The sequence below is a fragment of the Formica exsecta genome, unplaced genomic scaffold, assembly GCF_003651465.1.
Source record: "Formica exsecta isolate Colony F162 unplaced genomic scaffold, ASM365146v1 scaffold1414, whole genome shotgun sequence".
NCBI classification, from domain to species: Eukaryota; Metazoa; Arthropoda; class Insecta; order Hymenoptera; family Formicidae; genus Formica; species Formica exsecta.
The window spans coordinates 120,837-138,275 of NW_021848743.1; the positions used below are offsets into that span (position 1 = coordinate 120,837).

General features: G+C 34.3%; 2 protein-coding genes across 8 annotated transcripts in view; both read left to right on the forward strand.

Annotated features, from left to right (window-relative positions):
• The first annotated feature begins 1,749 nt into the window (after nucleotides 1-1,749).
• LOC115246220 (protein mini spindles-like) lies at nucleotides 1,750-6,392 on the forward strand. Of its 2 annotated transcripts, none has more exons than XM_029824908.1 (6): nucleotides 1,750-2,114; nucleotides 2,647-2,718; nucleotides 3,048-4,279; nucleotides 4,541-4,811; nucleotides 5,004-5,606; nucleotides 5,956-6,392. In XM_029824908.1, the coding sequence occupies exons 3-6, from the start codon at nucleotides 3,710-3,712 to the stop codon at nucleotides 6,000-6,002; spliced, it is 1,491 nt and encodes a 496-aa protein (XP_029680768.1). In that variant the 5' UTR covers nucleotides 1,750-2,114; nucleotides 2,647-2,718; nucleotides 3,048-3,709; the 3' UTR covers nucleotides 6,003-6,392. The 2 variants fall into 2 exon arrangements, with proteins under 2 accessions (XP_029680768.1, XP_029680769.1); XM_029824909.1 differs by lacking the exon at nucleotides 1,750-2,114 and adding an exon at nucleotides 2,156-2,346.
• A 1,496-nt stretch (nucleotides 6,393-7,888) lies between these two features.
• The window catches only part of LOC115246221 (protein mini spindles), a 14,500-nt gene continuing 4,949 nt past the window's right edge, over nucleotides 7,889-17,439 (forward strand). For 4 of the 6 annotated variants that reach the window (XM_029824910.1, XM_029824912.1, XM_029824913.1 and 1 more), the window contains exons 1-13: nucleotides 7,889-8,839; nucleotides 9,366-9,437; nucleotides 9,772-11,664; nucleotides 11,928-12,198; nucleotides 12,388-12,936; nucleotides 13,217-13,647; nucleotides 14,146-14,292; nucleotides 14,482-14,754; nucleotides 15,069-15,272; nucleotides 15,365-15,500; nucleotides 15,578-15,771; nucleotides 15,843-16,039; nucleotides 16,901-17,029. In XM_029824910.1, coding sequence (XP_029680770.1) covers nucleotides 9,381-9,437; nucleotides 9,772-11,664; nucleotides 11,928-12,198; nucleotides 12,388-12,936; nucleotides 13,217-13,647; nucleotides 14,146-14,292; nucleotides 14,482-14,754; nucleotides 15,069-15,272; nucleotides 15,365-15,500; nucleotides 15,578-15,771; nucleotides 15,843-16,039; nucleotides 16,901-17,029 — 4,481 coding nt within the window. In that variant the 5' untranslated portion in view covers nucleotides 7,889-8,839; nucleotides 9,366-9,380. Of the gene's footprint in view, nucleotides 8,840-9,336; nucleotides 9,438-9,771; nucleotides 11,665-11,927; nucleotides 12,199-12,387; nucleotides 12,937-13,216; nucleotides 13,648-14,145; nucleotides 14,293-14,481; nucleotides 14,755-15,068; nucleotides 15,273-15,364; nucleotides 15,501-15,577; nucleotides 15,772-15,842; nucleotides 16,040-16,900; nucleotides 17,030-17,439 lie in introns of all 6 variants that reach the window. The other 2 variants (XM_029824911.1, XM_029824914.1) reach the window with 2 other exon arrangements.

Here is a 17,439-nt window from a genome sequence, read left to right on the forward strand (position 1 = left end):
ATTGTAAAATATCAAATTGTAATATTTTAATACTGATTTGCAGATATGCATAATTTTAACATATAGCTGGTTATGGAAAAAAAGAGCGAATTGTAACTGATACTGATATTGTGTGAGACACGATATCTGTTTGATGGACAGATAATTGAATAAAAAAAAAAGAAGGAAAAAGAAGAAAAAAAGAAACGGAATATATTCGAAAGAATCATGACATGAATTTCCTGTGTTATACTACTAGGGGAATTATGATAGTTACACACTGAGAAGAAATGTTTGTTTTGTATATCTCTTAGGGATAAATAAACTTTTCAAAAAATACATCTCATGATGGAGAGACTCTTCTTTCTGGCACCAAAATGACCCATTTTCGGATTTTATAGTTTAAAATGAATTTAAAATAGTAGGATATTAATATTTACAAATACAGCTATTTATCATTATCGTGTCCATTCAATTAAATATAGAAATTAAGACTAACATATGCATTGTCATGAAAAGTTAGAATTAATATCCATTGTTATAACTATTTTTTTTATTTGTATATATAAAATATACATATTTTTTAATTGGATAATTTAAATTTTTTTAAATTTTATATTTTAATTTCTTTAACTTCTTGACAGACAATATATATATATATATATATATATATAAGCGATTCAGAATAATAATAGAATCCTTACTTTCTTAATTGTAAGCAGAATCTAAATATTATGTTATTTGATTAAATATGTAATATTGAAAAGTAGGAAGAGCATATAGTAAATAGAATAAAAAAAATAGTACTGGTCAAATTGTTGCTATGAAGAAATCGATTTCTAATTAATAGACAATTTAAGAAATGAAGTTTGTAGTTTTATATGCAATTTTTCTTGGTTTTGTAAATTATATATAATATTAACAATGTATAATATATTATAACTATGATTCATATAATGTTATATAACTATTTAATATAAACTAAAGCTCTTGTGATGACGTATTTATAATTTTATGGCAGAATATTTTGAAAGAAAAGCTTTTTAATAAATATAAGCAAAATTATATGTATAAAATATAATGCTCGATAAACATTTTGTTATATAAATGTAATCTTATTCTAATACGACAATTTTGACGTAAAAAAAGAATGTATTATAATATAAATCAAAAGTTTTTATATTGGTTTTTACGCAATATTGCAATGCGAGCATAAGAACAAAACGGTGAACTCTATAATATATTGGAAAAGGAGAACCATTGTGTAAGACAGTCGATCCAATCCAGTAATCCCAAATTGTTGAGTGTCGACCATATATTATAGAGTTAATAGAAGGACAAAAGTGTACAACGTACGCCATATTGTTGACACTGACATATACGTACCAATAATATGGCGAAACCAATAAAATTCATTCTTCTTCCTTGGCTAAATATATGTTTTACAAGCAAAGTTTAATTATTCCTTACTCTTGTAAGCGATTCAGCTGTACTTTTAGCATTTAAAATATATGTATATATGTTAAACTTCAAAAAGGGTGTGAAAGAGCGAAAGAATATTAAATACATAAAGTGCATCTCTTATCTAGATAGATAAGAGATTATGAGAATAATAATACTGAGATAAAAGATTATGAGATGAATATTATAAAAATCTTCCATTATATAAATTATGTAAAAAATTATGTAAAATTATATAAAACAGATACAGGTATTGTTCGCATCCCGCGTCATCTACTGTCATGACGTCAGACTAATCGCGGATCGAACGGTTTTTCCGAGCAGCCGTTTCGCCGCTCTAGATACATATAAATACATAGTCACCTTTTTGTTTGCGTTCCTTTATACGGGCCGTGTTTCAAAATTCACTGCCAGTACTGGAATTTTATAATATATGTTATGTGAACTATGGAATTTCAATACTGGTAGTGAATTTTGGAACACGGTCACGTTTGAAAACTCGACGTAACGAATTTAATGACCGTTGAAAGGTCGTGAGAGAGCGAGTCGCGTGAGCCAACGACAGATTCACGTTTCACGTGCCTCTTGTTTTGGCGCGCGTTTCAACGCTGCGACTCAGTCGTGATTAATAACACGCCAACTGTGTCGATTTCGATTTATTGTCATCTTGCTAGGTAAGTCCGACGTCGAGAGACAGTTTTTTCGCGATGTTGATCACCGCCGTGCCGGACTTCTTTTCGAATCTTTTGGATCGTATATAACGATACTTTCTGACTGACAAATCCTCCTACTATTATTTTTCCATTGTACAAATTACATCTACAAACGTATTGCGTTAAAAGTAATCACGGAGAGGAAGCGATTGTAACACTTTTAACATTGTTATCTTCGCGTTTCAATCTTTAGGTATGTTTTGAAAATTATTTATAAGAAATCACTGTTAAGATGGAGGGAATCCGTTATTTACAAGATTTTTTTTGGAAAGCCCAATTTAATTATATGTTACTTTATCGAGCACACATTCTCTGATCAGAAAGTAAATATCGAATGACCTGTATATTTATTACAAAGTCGTGCATTGTATTACATTTATTTAGATTTACTTTGTCAATGTAACAATTACTATATATACTTGTACTTTTTATATCAGTTTAATCTTATTTCCTACATGATAAAGAGGATGTTCCAAATGAATTATTTTTTTAGGCAAGTTAATCAATCATGGATCAAAATACAGAGTGTATGAAATTGCCTTTGGAGGAGCGCTGTGCACACAAGGTATATAATAATATTAATTGTATTTTATCTTAAAATATTTATGGTATTTGTCGTTTTTTAAAACCTAGGCAAGTTGTATTTTTATCAATAAGTCTGTGATTTTGACAATTTAAATATCGCAGAACTATGATCACTGTGTGACAAGAGAAATATAAAATTAATTATCCAATTTATATAAATATATGTTTTTATTGTTTGCGCTACTTTTATTTCCAAATAATGTCATATTATAATATGCATATATTACAAGGGGAAGAAACTGTGATATATGTATCTATAAATTATATATATATTAAATGAAATAAATAATAATATTTTATTATGCGTAGTCTTGGCGAGCACATTTGTGTGGATATGAGGAATGTGTGAAGACATTTCAGTGCATTGACAATGAAAAGTCACCAGAGTGGAACAAGTACATAGGTTTTAAATTACCAAAGGACTTTATGAAAAAGTCGAAGCAAAGAAATGGCAGGTGCGAGAAGAGGCGCTGGAAGCACTCGAAACACTCGTTAAAAATCCGAAACTGGAAAACGGCGATTACGGCGATGTTGTGAGGGCCTTGAAGAATATTATCTCGAATGACAGTAATGTAGTGGTAGTTACACTAGCAGGGAAGTGTCTGGCTGTTTTGGCCAAAGGCCTGAAGAAACGATTTCAGCCGTACGCCACTGCTTGTCTGCCTATTGTACTGGAAAAATTCCGCGAGAAAAAGAAGACGGTGGTGCAGGCGTTGCGGGAGCTCGCCGACGCCATCTACGAGAGCATCAGCATTGATCTCATCCTCGAGGACACTCTGGCTGCCTTGGAGAATAAGAAACCACCTGTAAAGGCTGAGACGGCCGCTTACCTATCCCGATGTTTTGCGCACACCCCACCGGCCAACCTCAATAAAAAGCTGCTCAAATTGTATACCAGTGCGTTGCTGAAAACGTTAAACGAGTCGGATCCAACAGTACGTGACAACTCGGCGGAAGCGCTCGGCACGGCGATGAAATTGATCGGCGAAAAGGCAATGATGCCGTTCCTTACGGATGTCGACAATCTGAAGATGACGAAGATTAAGGAGTGCGCCGACAAGGCGGTGATACTAGTAAAAATGACGGGCGATATGAAGCGACAGGAACGATCTAACACCGCTCCGGCCGAAATGGAATCGCAACAGGCGAATAAAGCGAGCAAAGACAATTTGAAGAACGCCAAATCAAAAAGACCCTATACCGCGACCGCAAAGAATTCGGTGGCCAAGATATTCGGTGGCGCTTCGTCGCTCATGTATCTGGCATCATCCACGAAGAAAGCGATACAGACGGATACAGAGAAACTAAACAGAAGGATAAGAGGATATATATGCAGGCAGAAGGAGATCAACGAAATGGCGGCGCAGCTTTTGCCGGTTGAAGTAATTACTGGTCTAGTGGACAGTAATTGGAAAACGCGTTTGGCCGCAGTCACACAGCTATCGGACACCATTAAGATGTTGGATTTAACAGAAGTATCGGCCCAGGTGTTTGTGCGCACTCTCGCGAATAATCCTGGCTTTAGGGACCCGAATTGCCAAGTAAGAATGCCATTTTTAAGTTCGATTTATAGGGTTTAAAATTAATGAAAATTTGTTTTATTGACTTTAGAGTCAATTCTTAGTTTTTATTTTGATCATTTTAAAAAACTGAAAAATATTATATACGTTGGTATGCAACTTCATTAATATGCAGTTTCAATTTTTGCTTAGATATAAAGTTTATTCAAGAATTGTATACTATTTGCGAATCAGATTCTTCGAATCCATTTGCGAAATATTTAAATCTATTTCTATTTTCAGGTATTGAAATTGCGCATAGAAATCGTCAAATATCTGGCGGAGAATCATCGCTTTACGGTTATCGCTGCCGATTTTTGTCTTCTGGATATCATGAAAAAATTGACAAACGCAAAGAACTGTTCGATTGCTACAGAGACCTTGCTAGCAATCGCCGAGACTACAAGCTTCCAGTATGTGGCTGATGAAATAGTAGAGGAAGTATTCTATGAGAAAGATCCGAAACTGCAGCAGAAGGCACTACTATGGCTGTGCCGTGGAGTTACAGAGTTTGGTTTGTAATATTTGGTTTAATTTATAAGAAATAGGAATATAAAATAGATATAAGATGCTCTGATGATTTTCTTCAATATTGTGTCTACATTATATTAAAATTTGTTTCACGATTGTATTAATGTGAAAAATATAAAATAAACAAAATGTCAAATTTTTATTAATGCGAAATCTATCAAAATATCTCATATAGGTTGTAATCTCAACATCAAGTTCATGATCGAGAAGATCAAGAAGATAATAACCGCGACAAATCCTGGCGTGCGCACTGCTGCGGTTAAATTGCTAGGCACTTTATATCTCTATATAGGCAGACCGCTGTTGATGTTCTTCGAAAAAGAGAAGCCCGCGCTGCGACAGCAGATTAAACAAGAGTGTGAGAGGCGTAACGGCGAAACGCCGCCAATGCCCACTCGCGGCGCGAAGGCTAGAAAAGTCAATGCTGTCACTGCCAAAGACGAAGATGCAGAGGAGTCGTTGTCGGAGAAAAGAGTAAGCGGCAGCGAGCCAGATCTCGAGCTAATCTCGCGCGTCGACATCTATTCCCAGATCATTGAGGCATTACGAGCCGAATTGGCCGACAAGAACTGTAAAGTGCGTAACGAGGCGCTGCAGAAAGTGAATCCTCTCCTTAGTGAAGCCAATGCTCTCCTTAGTGAAGCAAATGCTCTCCTTAGTAAAGCGAATGCTCTCCTTGGTAATGCGGAGTTTATCGAACCGACTATCGGAGATTTGCCGCAGGGATTGGCTCTACATCTTGTGGACAGCAATAGCAAGATCGCACAAACAACTTTAGGTTGGTGTTCACTTTGCGATTATTTTATTAACTGAGTAATACAAGTATTTTATTGCATATTAATCGACTATATAATTAATAAGCTAATCGTAATTAAAAAAAATAATTATTAATCATTATTGACATTAATTACTAATTATAGACGGGCTTTACAAACTATAATTTCTTGAATTATATTATATATATTAAAACTTTTTAGACTTTTATTAACATAGCTCAGTATAAGAAACGTTTTATTTTTATTTCTATTAATTACGATTTAATCATTATTGTTTAGAGTTTTATTGTTCAATGATCAGTAATTCAATAAGCCAATTTTCTTAAATTTTGCTCTTAAATATGCTTTTAGGTATATGCGAAATGTTGGCGACAGCTATTGGACCGCCAATAAAATAGCATGTTCTGTTCCTCGGGTTTCTGCAATATCTGGGTGATAATAAAAATTGGATTGGAACAGCCGCAATCTCCTGCATCATCACATGGGCAGATCAGTGCGGCTGTAAAGTACAAAGTAACTTATCACCAAGCAACCAATCAATCAATCAACCAAGCTCTTTAAATCCCCACCAATCAACATTTCCTACTTTTTTCCCCCCGATTACGATAATGATAAAGTAATCCGCGCTAATTAAGATAATTATTTTAAAAGACTGATATGTGTGAGTGTGCTGCGCGAGCGTGAGCGAGAGCGCGAGAATGAATGGACTATTTTTATTTTAATATATTGATAGTAATGATGATGTAAAGTGGCTAGTAAGATAGCGGAAGAAACAAAAAAAAAAAATATAACAGAATTGAGAGAAAAAACAAAAGCGAAAGAGAGATAAGAAGACAGTGAATGCCCACACTTTCTCTAATTGATGGAAGACGCATATTTTTTTCCAACACCACGCGGCGGTATTATAAGCTACGAACCACCACATAGTTGATCCTTAATTACATAGCGCGTAGCCAATAAGCTCGATGTTATATGAATTGGATAAAAAAAATTGTGTGCGAGAGGAAAAGAGAGAATGTGTGTGCATGTAGCTTGCAGCTTCTATTAGACTGTTACATATGTTGCTTTTTCAAATGCCTTTTAATATTTAAACATATATTGAAGTAATACGATTTTCTTATAAAAAAGTATATACTATTGTTATATTAATAAACTTTTTAAAAAATATATCTCGCGGCGGAGACTTCTTTCTGGCACCAAAATGACCCATTTTCGGATTTTATAGTCAAATGAATTTAAAATAGTAAGATATAAATATTTGTACAGCTATTTTTTATCATTATGTCCAATTAAATATAGAAATTAAACTAACATATGTGCATGGAAATTTAAAATTTATATCCATTATTATGACTTTATTTGTATACATAAAATACATATTTTTAAATTGGATAATTTAAATTTTATATTTTCTTTAACTTCTTGACACACAATATATATCTGTATAAGTAATTCAGAATAATAATAAAGTCCTTATTTTCTTAATTGTAAGCTGAATCTGAATATGATGCTACTTGATTAAATATGTAATATTGAAAAATAAGAAGAGCACACCTAGTAAAAAAATAGTACTGATCAAACTGTTACTATGAAGAAAGTCCTTACTTTTTTAATTGTAAGCTGAATCTGAATATGATATTACATGATTAAATATGTAATATTGAAAAATAAGAAGAGTACACATAGTAAAAAAATACTGATCAAACTGTTACTATGAAGAAATCGATTTACAATTAATAGATCATTTAATTAAGAGATGAAGTAGTAGTTCTTTTTTAGTTTTATATGTAATTTTTCTTGGTTTTGTAAATTTATATATTGTTAGGGATAACATATGTTATAATAACTATAATTCCATATGTTATATAACTATAAAGCTCTTGTGATGACATTTACAATTTTATGACAGAATATTTTGAAAGCAAAGCTTTTTAATAAAGATAAACAAAATTATATAATATAATATATAATGTCTGATAAACATTTTGTCATATAAATGTAATCTTATCCTAATATGACAGTTTCGGCGTAAAAAAAGTTTTTATTGTAACATATAAATAAAAAGTTTTTATATTATTTTTTTTTTTTAAAGCAAAGCTTTTTAATAAAAATAAACAAAATTATATAATATAATATATAATGCCTGATAAACATTTTGTCATATAAATGTAATCTTATTCTAATATGACAGTTTCGGCGTAAAACAAGTTTTTATTGTAACATATAAATAAAAAGTTTTTATATTATTTTTTTTTTTTAATTTGGATCAACTGTAATTTGCACAATATTATAAGGATATAAGAACAAAACGATGAACTCTATAACATATTGGAAAAGGAGAATCATTATAGGACAGTCGTTCTTCTTTTTCGTGTAGAAGTTGGCTCCAACGTATACACGTTATACGGCCATATAGGACAGTCCATGATGTAATAATATTACATTTACATCATGCAATATTATAATGTAATATTATTAGTATACACAGTTGATGTCGATCCAGTCCAGTGCAAGGACAAAAGTGTACAATGCACGCCATATTGTTGACACTGACATATATGTATCAACAATATGGCGAAACCAATCAAATTCATTCTTCTTCCTTGACTAAACATATGCTTTACAAGCAAAATTTAATTATTCCTTACTCTTGTAAGAGATTCAGCTGTACTTTTAGCATTTAAAATATACATATATGTTAAACTTTGAAAAGGGTGAAGGAGCGAAAGAGAATTAAACATAAACTGCATCTCTTATGTAGATAGATTAGAGATTATGAAAATAATAATATTGAGATAAGAGATTATGAGATAATTATTATAAAAATCTCCCATTATTATAGAAATTATATAAAAAATTTATGTAAAATTATGTGAAACGGGTGTAGGTGTCGATCGCGTCCCGCGCCACCTACTGTCATGACGTCAGACTAATCGCGGATCGAACGGTTCTTCCGAGGAGCCGTTTCGCCGCTCTAGATACATATATATACATATAGTCGCCCTTTTTGTTTGCGTTCCTTCTTGACAGTTAGGGCCATGTACGTTTGAAAATTCGATGTATGTAACAGATTTAATGGCCGCTGGAAGGTCGTGAGAGAGCGAATTCGCGTGAGCCAGCGGCACACTCGCGTTTCGTGTGCCTCTCGTTTTAGCGCGCGTTTCAACGCCGCGACTCAGCCGCGATTAATAACACGCCGACCGTGTCGGATTTTGATTTATTGTCATCTTGCTAGGTAAGACGCCGAGAGACCGCTCTTTGGATTGCGGTGTTGATCGCAACGTGCCAGACTTCTTTTCAAATCTTTTCGATTGTATATAACGATTCTTTCTGACTTACAAATCCTCCTATTATTATTTTTCCATTGTACAAATTACATCTACAAACTTATTGCGTTAAAAGTAATCACGGAGAGGAAACGATTGTAACAGTTTTAACATTGTTACATTCGCGTTTCAATCTTTAGCTATGTTTTGAAAATTATTTATAGGAAATCACTGTTCAGATGGAGGGAATCTGTTATTGACAAGACTTTGTTGGAAAGCCCAATTTAATTATATGTTGTTTTATCGAGTACATTCTCTGATTATAAAGTAGATATCGAATGACCTGTATATTTATTACAAAGTCGTTCATTATATTACATTTATTTTGATTTGCTTTGTCAATGTAACAATTAGTATATATGTGTACTTTTTACATCAGTTTAATTTTATTTCCTATATGATAAAGAGGAAGTCCCATGTGAGTCATTCTTTTAGGCAAGTTAATCAATCATGGAGCAAGATACAGAGTATATGAAATTACCTTTGGAGGAGCGCTGTGCACACAAGGTATATAATAATATTAATTGTATTTTATCTTAAAATATTTATGGTATTTGTTGCTTTTTAAAACAAGTTGTATTTTTATTAATAAGTTTATGATTTTGACAATTTAAATATCGCAGAACTATTATCACTGTGTGACAAGAATAATGTGAAATTAATTATTCAATTTATATAAATACATATTTATTGATCGCGCTGTTTTTTCAAAATAATTTCACATAATAATATGCACATATTACATTGGGTATGGATATTGCAAGGGGAAGAAACTGTGATATATGTATCTATAGATTATATATATTAAATAAAATAAATAATAATTTTTAATGATGTATAGTCTTGGCGAGCACGTTTACATGGATATGAGGAATGCGTGAAGACATTCCAGTGTATTGACGATGAAAAGTCACCAGAGTGGAACAAGTACATGGGTTTTATCAAAAAGTTCGTGGTGGATAGCAATGCAGCCGCGCAGGAGAAGGGCTTGGAAGCAACCCTGGCCTTCGTAGAGAACGCCGCAGTAGCCGGCAAGATAGTCGGCGAAGTGATGAATGGCATCGTGTCCAAATGCATCGCTGCGCCTAAGGCTAAAACAAAGGAACTGGCCGTGCACATCACGCTGATGTATATCGAAATTGAGAAATATGAGGCGGTGCAGGAGGAGCTACTGAAAGGCACCGATGCGAAGAATCCGAAAATTGTTTCAGCGTGCATCGCTACCTTAACGCTGGCACTTAAGGAGTTTGGACCAAAAGTTATCAATATGAAGCCGCTGATAAAAAAGATGGGAAATTTCCTTGAAGATAGGGACAAGACAGTGCGGGAGGAGGGTAAAGCTATGGTGGTAGAGATGTATCGGTGGGTGGGTGATCGTTTGAAGCAGCAACTGAATACGTTGAAGCCAGTGCATGTCACGGAGCTCGAGACGGAGTTTAACAATTTCAGCGACGAAAAAGTAATGCCCATGCGTTATCTACGCTCGCAGAAGCCGAAAAATATGGGCAAGAATGGTGACTTAGCGGCAGGGAACGATAATAACGGCCAGGATGAGAACGAAGACGCGGATGGTGCTTCTATCCCGGATATAGATCCTTACGATCTGTTGGCGCCTGTGGACATTTTGTCAAAATTGCCGAAAGACTTTTACGAAAAAGTCGAAGCAAAGAAATGGCAGGAGCGAAAAGAGTCGCTGGAAGCGCTCGAAACACTCGTTAAAAATCCGAAACTGGAAAATGGTGATTACGGCGATGTTGTGAGAGCCTTGAAGAAAATTATCTCGAAAGACAGTAATGTAGTGGTAGTCACGCTAGCGGGAAAGTGTCTGGCCGGCCTGGCCACAGGCCTGAAGAAACGATTTCAGCCGTACGCCACTGCTTGTCTGCCCACCGTACTGGAAAAATTCCGCGAGAAGAAGCAGACAGTGGTGCAGGCATTGCGGGAGCTCGCTGACGCCATCTACGAGAGCATCAGCATTGATCTCATCCTCGAGGACACTCTGGCCGCCTTGGATAATAAGAACCCGGCTGTAAAGGCTGAAACGGCCGCTTACTTGGCCCGATGTTTCGCGCGCACGCCACCGGCCAATCTCAATAAAAAGCTGCTCAAATCGTATACCAGTGCGTTGCTGAAAACGTTAAACGAGCCGGATCCAACAGTGCGTGACAACTCGGCGGAAGCGCTCGGCACGGCGATGAAATTGATCGGCGAAAAGGCAATGATGCCGTTCCTTACGGACATCGACAATTTGAAGATGACGAAGATTAAGGAGTGCGCCGACAAAGCGGTGATACTCGTAAAAATAACGGGCGGTACGAAGCGACAGGAACGACCTAACACTGCTCCCGCCAAAGTGGAATCGCAACAGACGAATAAAGCGAGCAAAGACAATTTGAAGAATGTCAAACCGAAAAGACCCAATACCGCGACCACAAAGAAATCAATGGCCAAGAAACCCGGTGGCGCTTCGTCAGCCACAAATCTAGCATCGTCCGCGAAGAAAACGGTACAGATGGAAAGAAATTACAGCCCGGAGGAGATTGACGAAATGGCGGCGCAGCTTTTGCCGGTTGAAGTAATTACTGGTCTTGTGGACAGTAATTGGAAAACGCGTCTGGCCGCAGTCACACAGCTATCTGACACCATTAAGATGATGGATTCGACAGAAGTATCGGCCCAGGTGTTTGTGCGCACTCTTGCAAAGAAGCCTGGCTTTAAGGACACGAATTTCCAAGTAAGAATGCCATTTTTAAGTTCGATTTATAGGGTTTAATATTAATGATAAAATTTGTTTTACTGACATTAGAGTCAATTTTTAGTTATTATTTTGATCATTTTTAAAAACTGAAAAATGTTATAAACGTTGGTATGCAACTTCACTAATATGCAGTTTCAATTTCTGCTTAGATATAGAGTTTATTCAAGAATTGTATACTATTTGCGAATCAGATTCTTCAAATCCGTTTGCGAAATATTTAAATCTATTTCTATTTTCAGGTATTGAAATTGCGCATAGAAATCGTCAAATATCTGGCGGAGAATCATCCCTTTACGGCCACCGTTGCCGAATACTGTCTTATGGATATCGCGGAAAAATTGGCAGACGCGAAGAACAGTTCGATCGCTATAGAAACCTTGCTAGCAATCGCCGAGGCTATAAGCTTCGAGTATGTTGTTGATGAAATAGTAGCGTTTGCATTTAATCAGAAAAATCCAAAAGTGCAGCAGGAGACACTACTATGGCTGTGCCGTGGACTCACAGAGTTTGGTTTGTAATGTTTGGTTTAATTTATAAGAAATAGCAGTATAAAATAGATATAAAATGCTTTGATGGTTTTCTTCAATATTGCGTCTACGTTATATTAAAATTTTTTTACGATTGCATTAAAATAAAAAATATAAAATAAACAGTGTCAAATTTTTATTAGTACGAAATTTATCGAAATATCTCACATAGGTTGTAGTCTCAACATCAAGTCCATCATTGAGAATATGAAGAAGGCAGTAGCGGCGACAAATCCCGGCGTGCGCACCGCCGCGGTTACATTGCTAGGCACTTTATATCTTTATATGGGCAGACCACTGTTGACGTTTTTCGAAAACGAGAAGCCCGCGCTGCGACAGCAGATTGAACAAGAGTGCGAAAGACGTAACGGCGAAACACCACCGACTCCCATTCGCGGCGCCAAGGCTGGAAAGGTCAATACCATCACTGCCGAGGACGAGGATGAAGACGCAGAGGAGTCATTGTCAGAGAAGAGAGTAAGCGGCAGCGATCCAGATCTCAACGAGCTGATCCCGCGCGTCGACATCAACGCCCAGATCACCGAGGCATTGCTAGCCGAATTGGCCGACAAAAATTGGAAAGTGCGTAACGAGGCGCTGCAGAAAGTGAATACTCTCCTTAGTGAAGCGAAGTTCATCAAACCGACTATCGGTGATTTGCCGCAGGGATTGGCTCTACGTCTCGTGGACAGCAATAGCAAGATCGCGCAAGCAACTTTAGGTTGGTGTGATTTTTTTATTAACTGATATAATACAATTATTTTATTACATATTACTCGACTATATAATTAATAAACTAATGGTAATTAAAATAATTATTAATCATCATTGACATTAATTACTAATTATAGACGGGCTTTACAAACTATAATTTCTTAGATTATATCATATATATTAAAACTTTTTAGACTTTTATTAACATAACCCATATAAAAAACATTTGATGATCAGTAATTCAATAACTCAATTTTATTAAATTTTGTCCTTAAATATGCTTTTAGGTATATGCGAAATGTTGGCGACGGCTATGGGACCGCCAGTGAAACTGCATGTTCGCACTCTGTTTCCCGGGTTTTTACAATGTCTGGGTGATAGCAAGAATTGGATCAGAACAGCCGCGATCTCCTGCATCAACACATGGGGAGATCAGTGCGGCTGTAAAGAGTTCTTCGATGGCGAGATGATAGGAGATGCTTTGAAAACGGGCTCGCCAGTGCTGCGAACCGAACTATGGAATTGGCTGGCGCAGAAATTGCCTTTGATACCGGTGAAACAGATTCCTAAAGAGGAACTTCTCGTGTGTCTTTCCTACTTGTATACTAATCTAGAGGATCGCAATTCGGACGTACGAAAGAACGCTCAGGAAGCTGTTCTTGGATTTATGATTCATCTCTCGTACGAAGCTATGGCAAGAAACACCGAAAAACTGAAGGTATTTACATGAGTTACAGGATGTTTCCTGTGTGGTAGATTTTTCGATTTTGTATAAAGTATAGATTTTTTTCTTCTTTAAAAAATATTTTAATGTAATGATTTTTGAATTGTAAGAAATTGAAAATTTTAGTACAAATATACATAAATAATAAACTTTATATATATTTTCTCTTTGATTGTTTAAACGAATTGTATAATAAATCTGTATCTTAAAATTAACTATTAAAAAAGATTGGAAACTTGCAACAAACACATACATACATACAATAATCTCTCTTTCAACTCTCTTTGACTAAAGATATATGTATAAATATAAATGCAAGTAATAACTTGATAATTCTTTTATTTTAATAACTTATATTAATATTTTTAATTTTATATAATGATGATTTTGCTTATTGGTCTAATGATTGACAAATATATAGAATACACATATAATAACAACATATAAGACGCTTATAATAATAATAAATATATAAAATCATAATTTTTATAGCCAGGGTCACGGACGGTAGTAATTGCCGCACTGGACAAAGCTCGTCCCAGTTTACCTCTAAAACCTCTACCTAAGAAAGAACCTTCGGACGACAATATCCAGAAGAGTGGCGCAAAAGGTGCAAAAGTTGCAAAAGTGGTTAAATCGGTAATGAAATCTGGAATATTGATATATAATCTAATAATTAAGCTTATAAACTTATTTAAATTCGAGTATATTACTCATTATTTTTATCTATTTAATTCTTTCTTTTAAATTTAATTATATTAAACTATCTTTATACAGACAAATTTTTTTCTCTTTCTATGATTTATTATTTCTCGTTTATTATTCCAGAAGGGCGCGTCGTCCAAACCAGGCAGCGCTCGTAAGAAAGATGATGATGTAGATAACAGTCCTCTGCTGGTCGTCAATAATTTGAAACATCAACGTGTAATCGACGAGCAAAAGTTAAAGGTGCTTAAGTGGAACTTTACCACACCTAGAGAAGAATTCGTCGAGCTTCTAAAGGATCTTATGACAGCGGCAAATGTCAACAAGACTTTAAGAGCAAATATGTTTCATTCTGATTTCCGATACCATTTAAAGGCTATCGAAACACTCACCGAGGTAAATATGTGTATTTGGATTAATATGTTTATATGTAAGAGAGAAACAATGTATGATTTAGTATTTAGTAGTCTATATCAATTTTTATTTATATACTCTCTCTCTCTAATTTATATATAAAAAATATGAATATAATTTCTCTCTCTTTATATCGAATTATGTGTGTATGTGCATGTGTAAATATGGCTTCTAAAAGCGTCAATATAAAATTTTGGTAGTTAGTGATAATATTTTATAAGATAACTAATATTTAATATAACATATATATATTTGACATATAACACGATTTTTAATCCTATTTGTATTTTTATTAGGATATGCCTGGAAATAGCAAAGCGTTGGTGTCTAATTTGGATCTCATTCTCAAATGGTTGACATTACGATTTTTTGACACTAATCCTTCTGTGCTTTTGAAAGGATTGGATTATTTACAATTGGTCTTTAATATGTTAATTGAAGATCAATATCACATGCTGGAAACAGAAGCAGCATCGTTTTTCCCCTATCTTATTATCAAAGTATGTTACAAAACACTTATTTTTTTATTTTTATAATTATTATTAGATACGCAATATATTAGTTTATTATATTTTTTTATATCGATCAACAGATAGGCGATCCAAAGGATGCTGTACGTAATGGCGTACGAGCTTTATTCAAACAAATTGCTCTAGTATATCCCGTGAGCAAATTATTCTCGTACGTGATGGAGGGTTTGAAATCGAAGAATGCACGACAGCGAACAGGTTAAAATCTTAGGTTTTCATTATAAAATTCACAAAATTTGTAAGTGAATTAAGAACGTATTGCGTTTGCCTTACAGAATGTCTGGATCAATTAGGCTCGCTAATTGAAAATTACGGAGTTTCTGTTTGTCAACCCAGCCCGTCTGCGGCTTTGAAGGAAGTCGCGAAGCAAATAGCGGATCGCGACAATTCCGTTCGCAACGCCGCATTAAATTGCATTGTCCAGGCCTACTTCCTACAAGGAGAGCGTGTATTCAAGCTTATCGGCCAAGTACGTCTGAATTTAAGTAATCAACAATTTAACACAAGCAGATAGAAATGTAAATAGATTGTTTGATGTAGATATCGGAGAAAGACAGGTCTCTCTTAGACGAGCGGATTAAGAGGGCGGCGAAGAATCGGCCCACAAAGTCCGCGTCCTCTACGAGACTCTCCACGCCTACCGTCGCGACTTCCAGTCCGCCGACGGACGACATGGAGGCGGACTATGAAGAGGAACAGGAAGAAATTCCCGAGCCAATGGAACCAGTGCCAGAGCTGTGAGTGTTTTTCTTTTTTGCACAGGATATTACAAAATTACTGCTGATGTATCCATTAAGAAAGTAAGAACTCTGTTCTTATTAGTCACAGTTCTACATATACAATTTTATTTTGTTTTTCTTTCTTTTTTTAATTTTTTAATTTTTATAATTGTCATATTTTTCCTTTAGAGATAAATTTGTTTCGTTTGCAATGCAGAAAATAAAGTCCACCTAAAAAGGACAGTTTAAATTTATTATTATTATTATGTGTCTAATATGTTTTAATAGAGAAAAAGGATTACAACAGAACAAGATGATAAAATTGTACAAATGGCTTTAATAATTGTAATAAAATACCGGCTAGATTTAACAGTAAAATCTGCAAAAAAGATTTGTAACTATGTAGTACGTTTTTATAATTAAGTAAGTAAGCAGAATCAGAGATTCATTCAGAATGAAAGATTTTGTAATACATTTATAGTCTTTTGATAACTTTTCATAAAATAGAAGAGAATATAGAGCAGAGTATACATGCTTTATAGAGATATTTAAAATCTAGAAATTGTTTAAATATTAATTATCATGTAATGACAATCTAATTATTATTATTGAAGCAATATATATTTATACATAACACATATACACATGTCTTTGATAATAATTATTATTTAAATAATAAATAATTTAATAATTATATATATTGTATACATTTTTAATTTTTTATTTTATTAACTTCCATTAGAAAAAAAATTGGAAAAAGTCATATTATCTTATCTCAGAATTATTCTACATTAAATGATTGTTATTGCTTTCATGCAGAATATCATTTTCAAGTTACTCACATCTGCATGTGCTTCGCTTTTAACATGCCTTTCGCAGGACACATGCTTCGAGCACTACTGATAATAATGAGGACGAGCAAGTGTCTTCTGCGGTCATACAATCCGAATCGCCTTCAAAATCAGGACAGGAAATTATCAACGATTACGCAACTGACGATTCGAAAACGTTTGTTATTTTTTTTTAATCATTTACATAACTATGTATGTGTGCGCGACACGCTCTAATAACATGGTACTGGGAAATATTATGGGATTTCATGGTATATTCTGTTTGCATTAACCATCAGACTATCATTTGTACATCGATTCATTTTAGTCGCACTTTTTCTGCTTTATTTTGTTTCTTTCTTAATTTTCTCTCTTTCCTTTTTTCTTTTCCTTTTAATAATTTGAATATACATCTGTTTCGTTTTAAAAACAGAAAATGTAGGAAAGTGCACCTAAAACGAGCGGATTTTATGTTATGCCCAATATGCAGTTGTATTTTAGAAAGATTATTATTAAATTATAATTTTTATATATAAAGAAAGAAGCATTATATAAGAGAGAGAATAAACTTTATATATATATAAATTA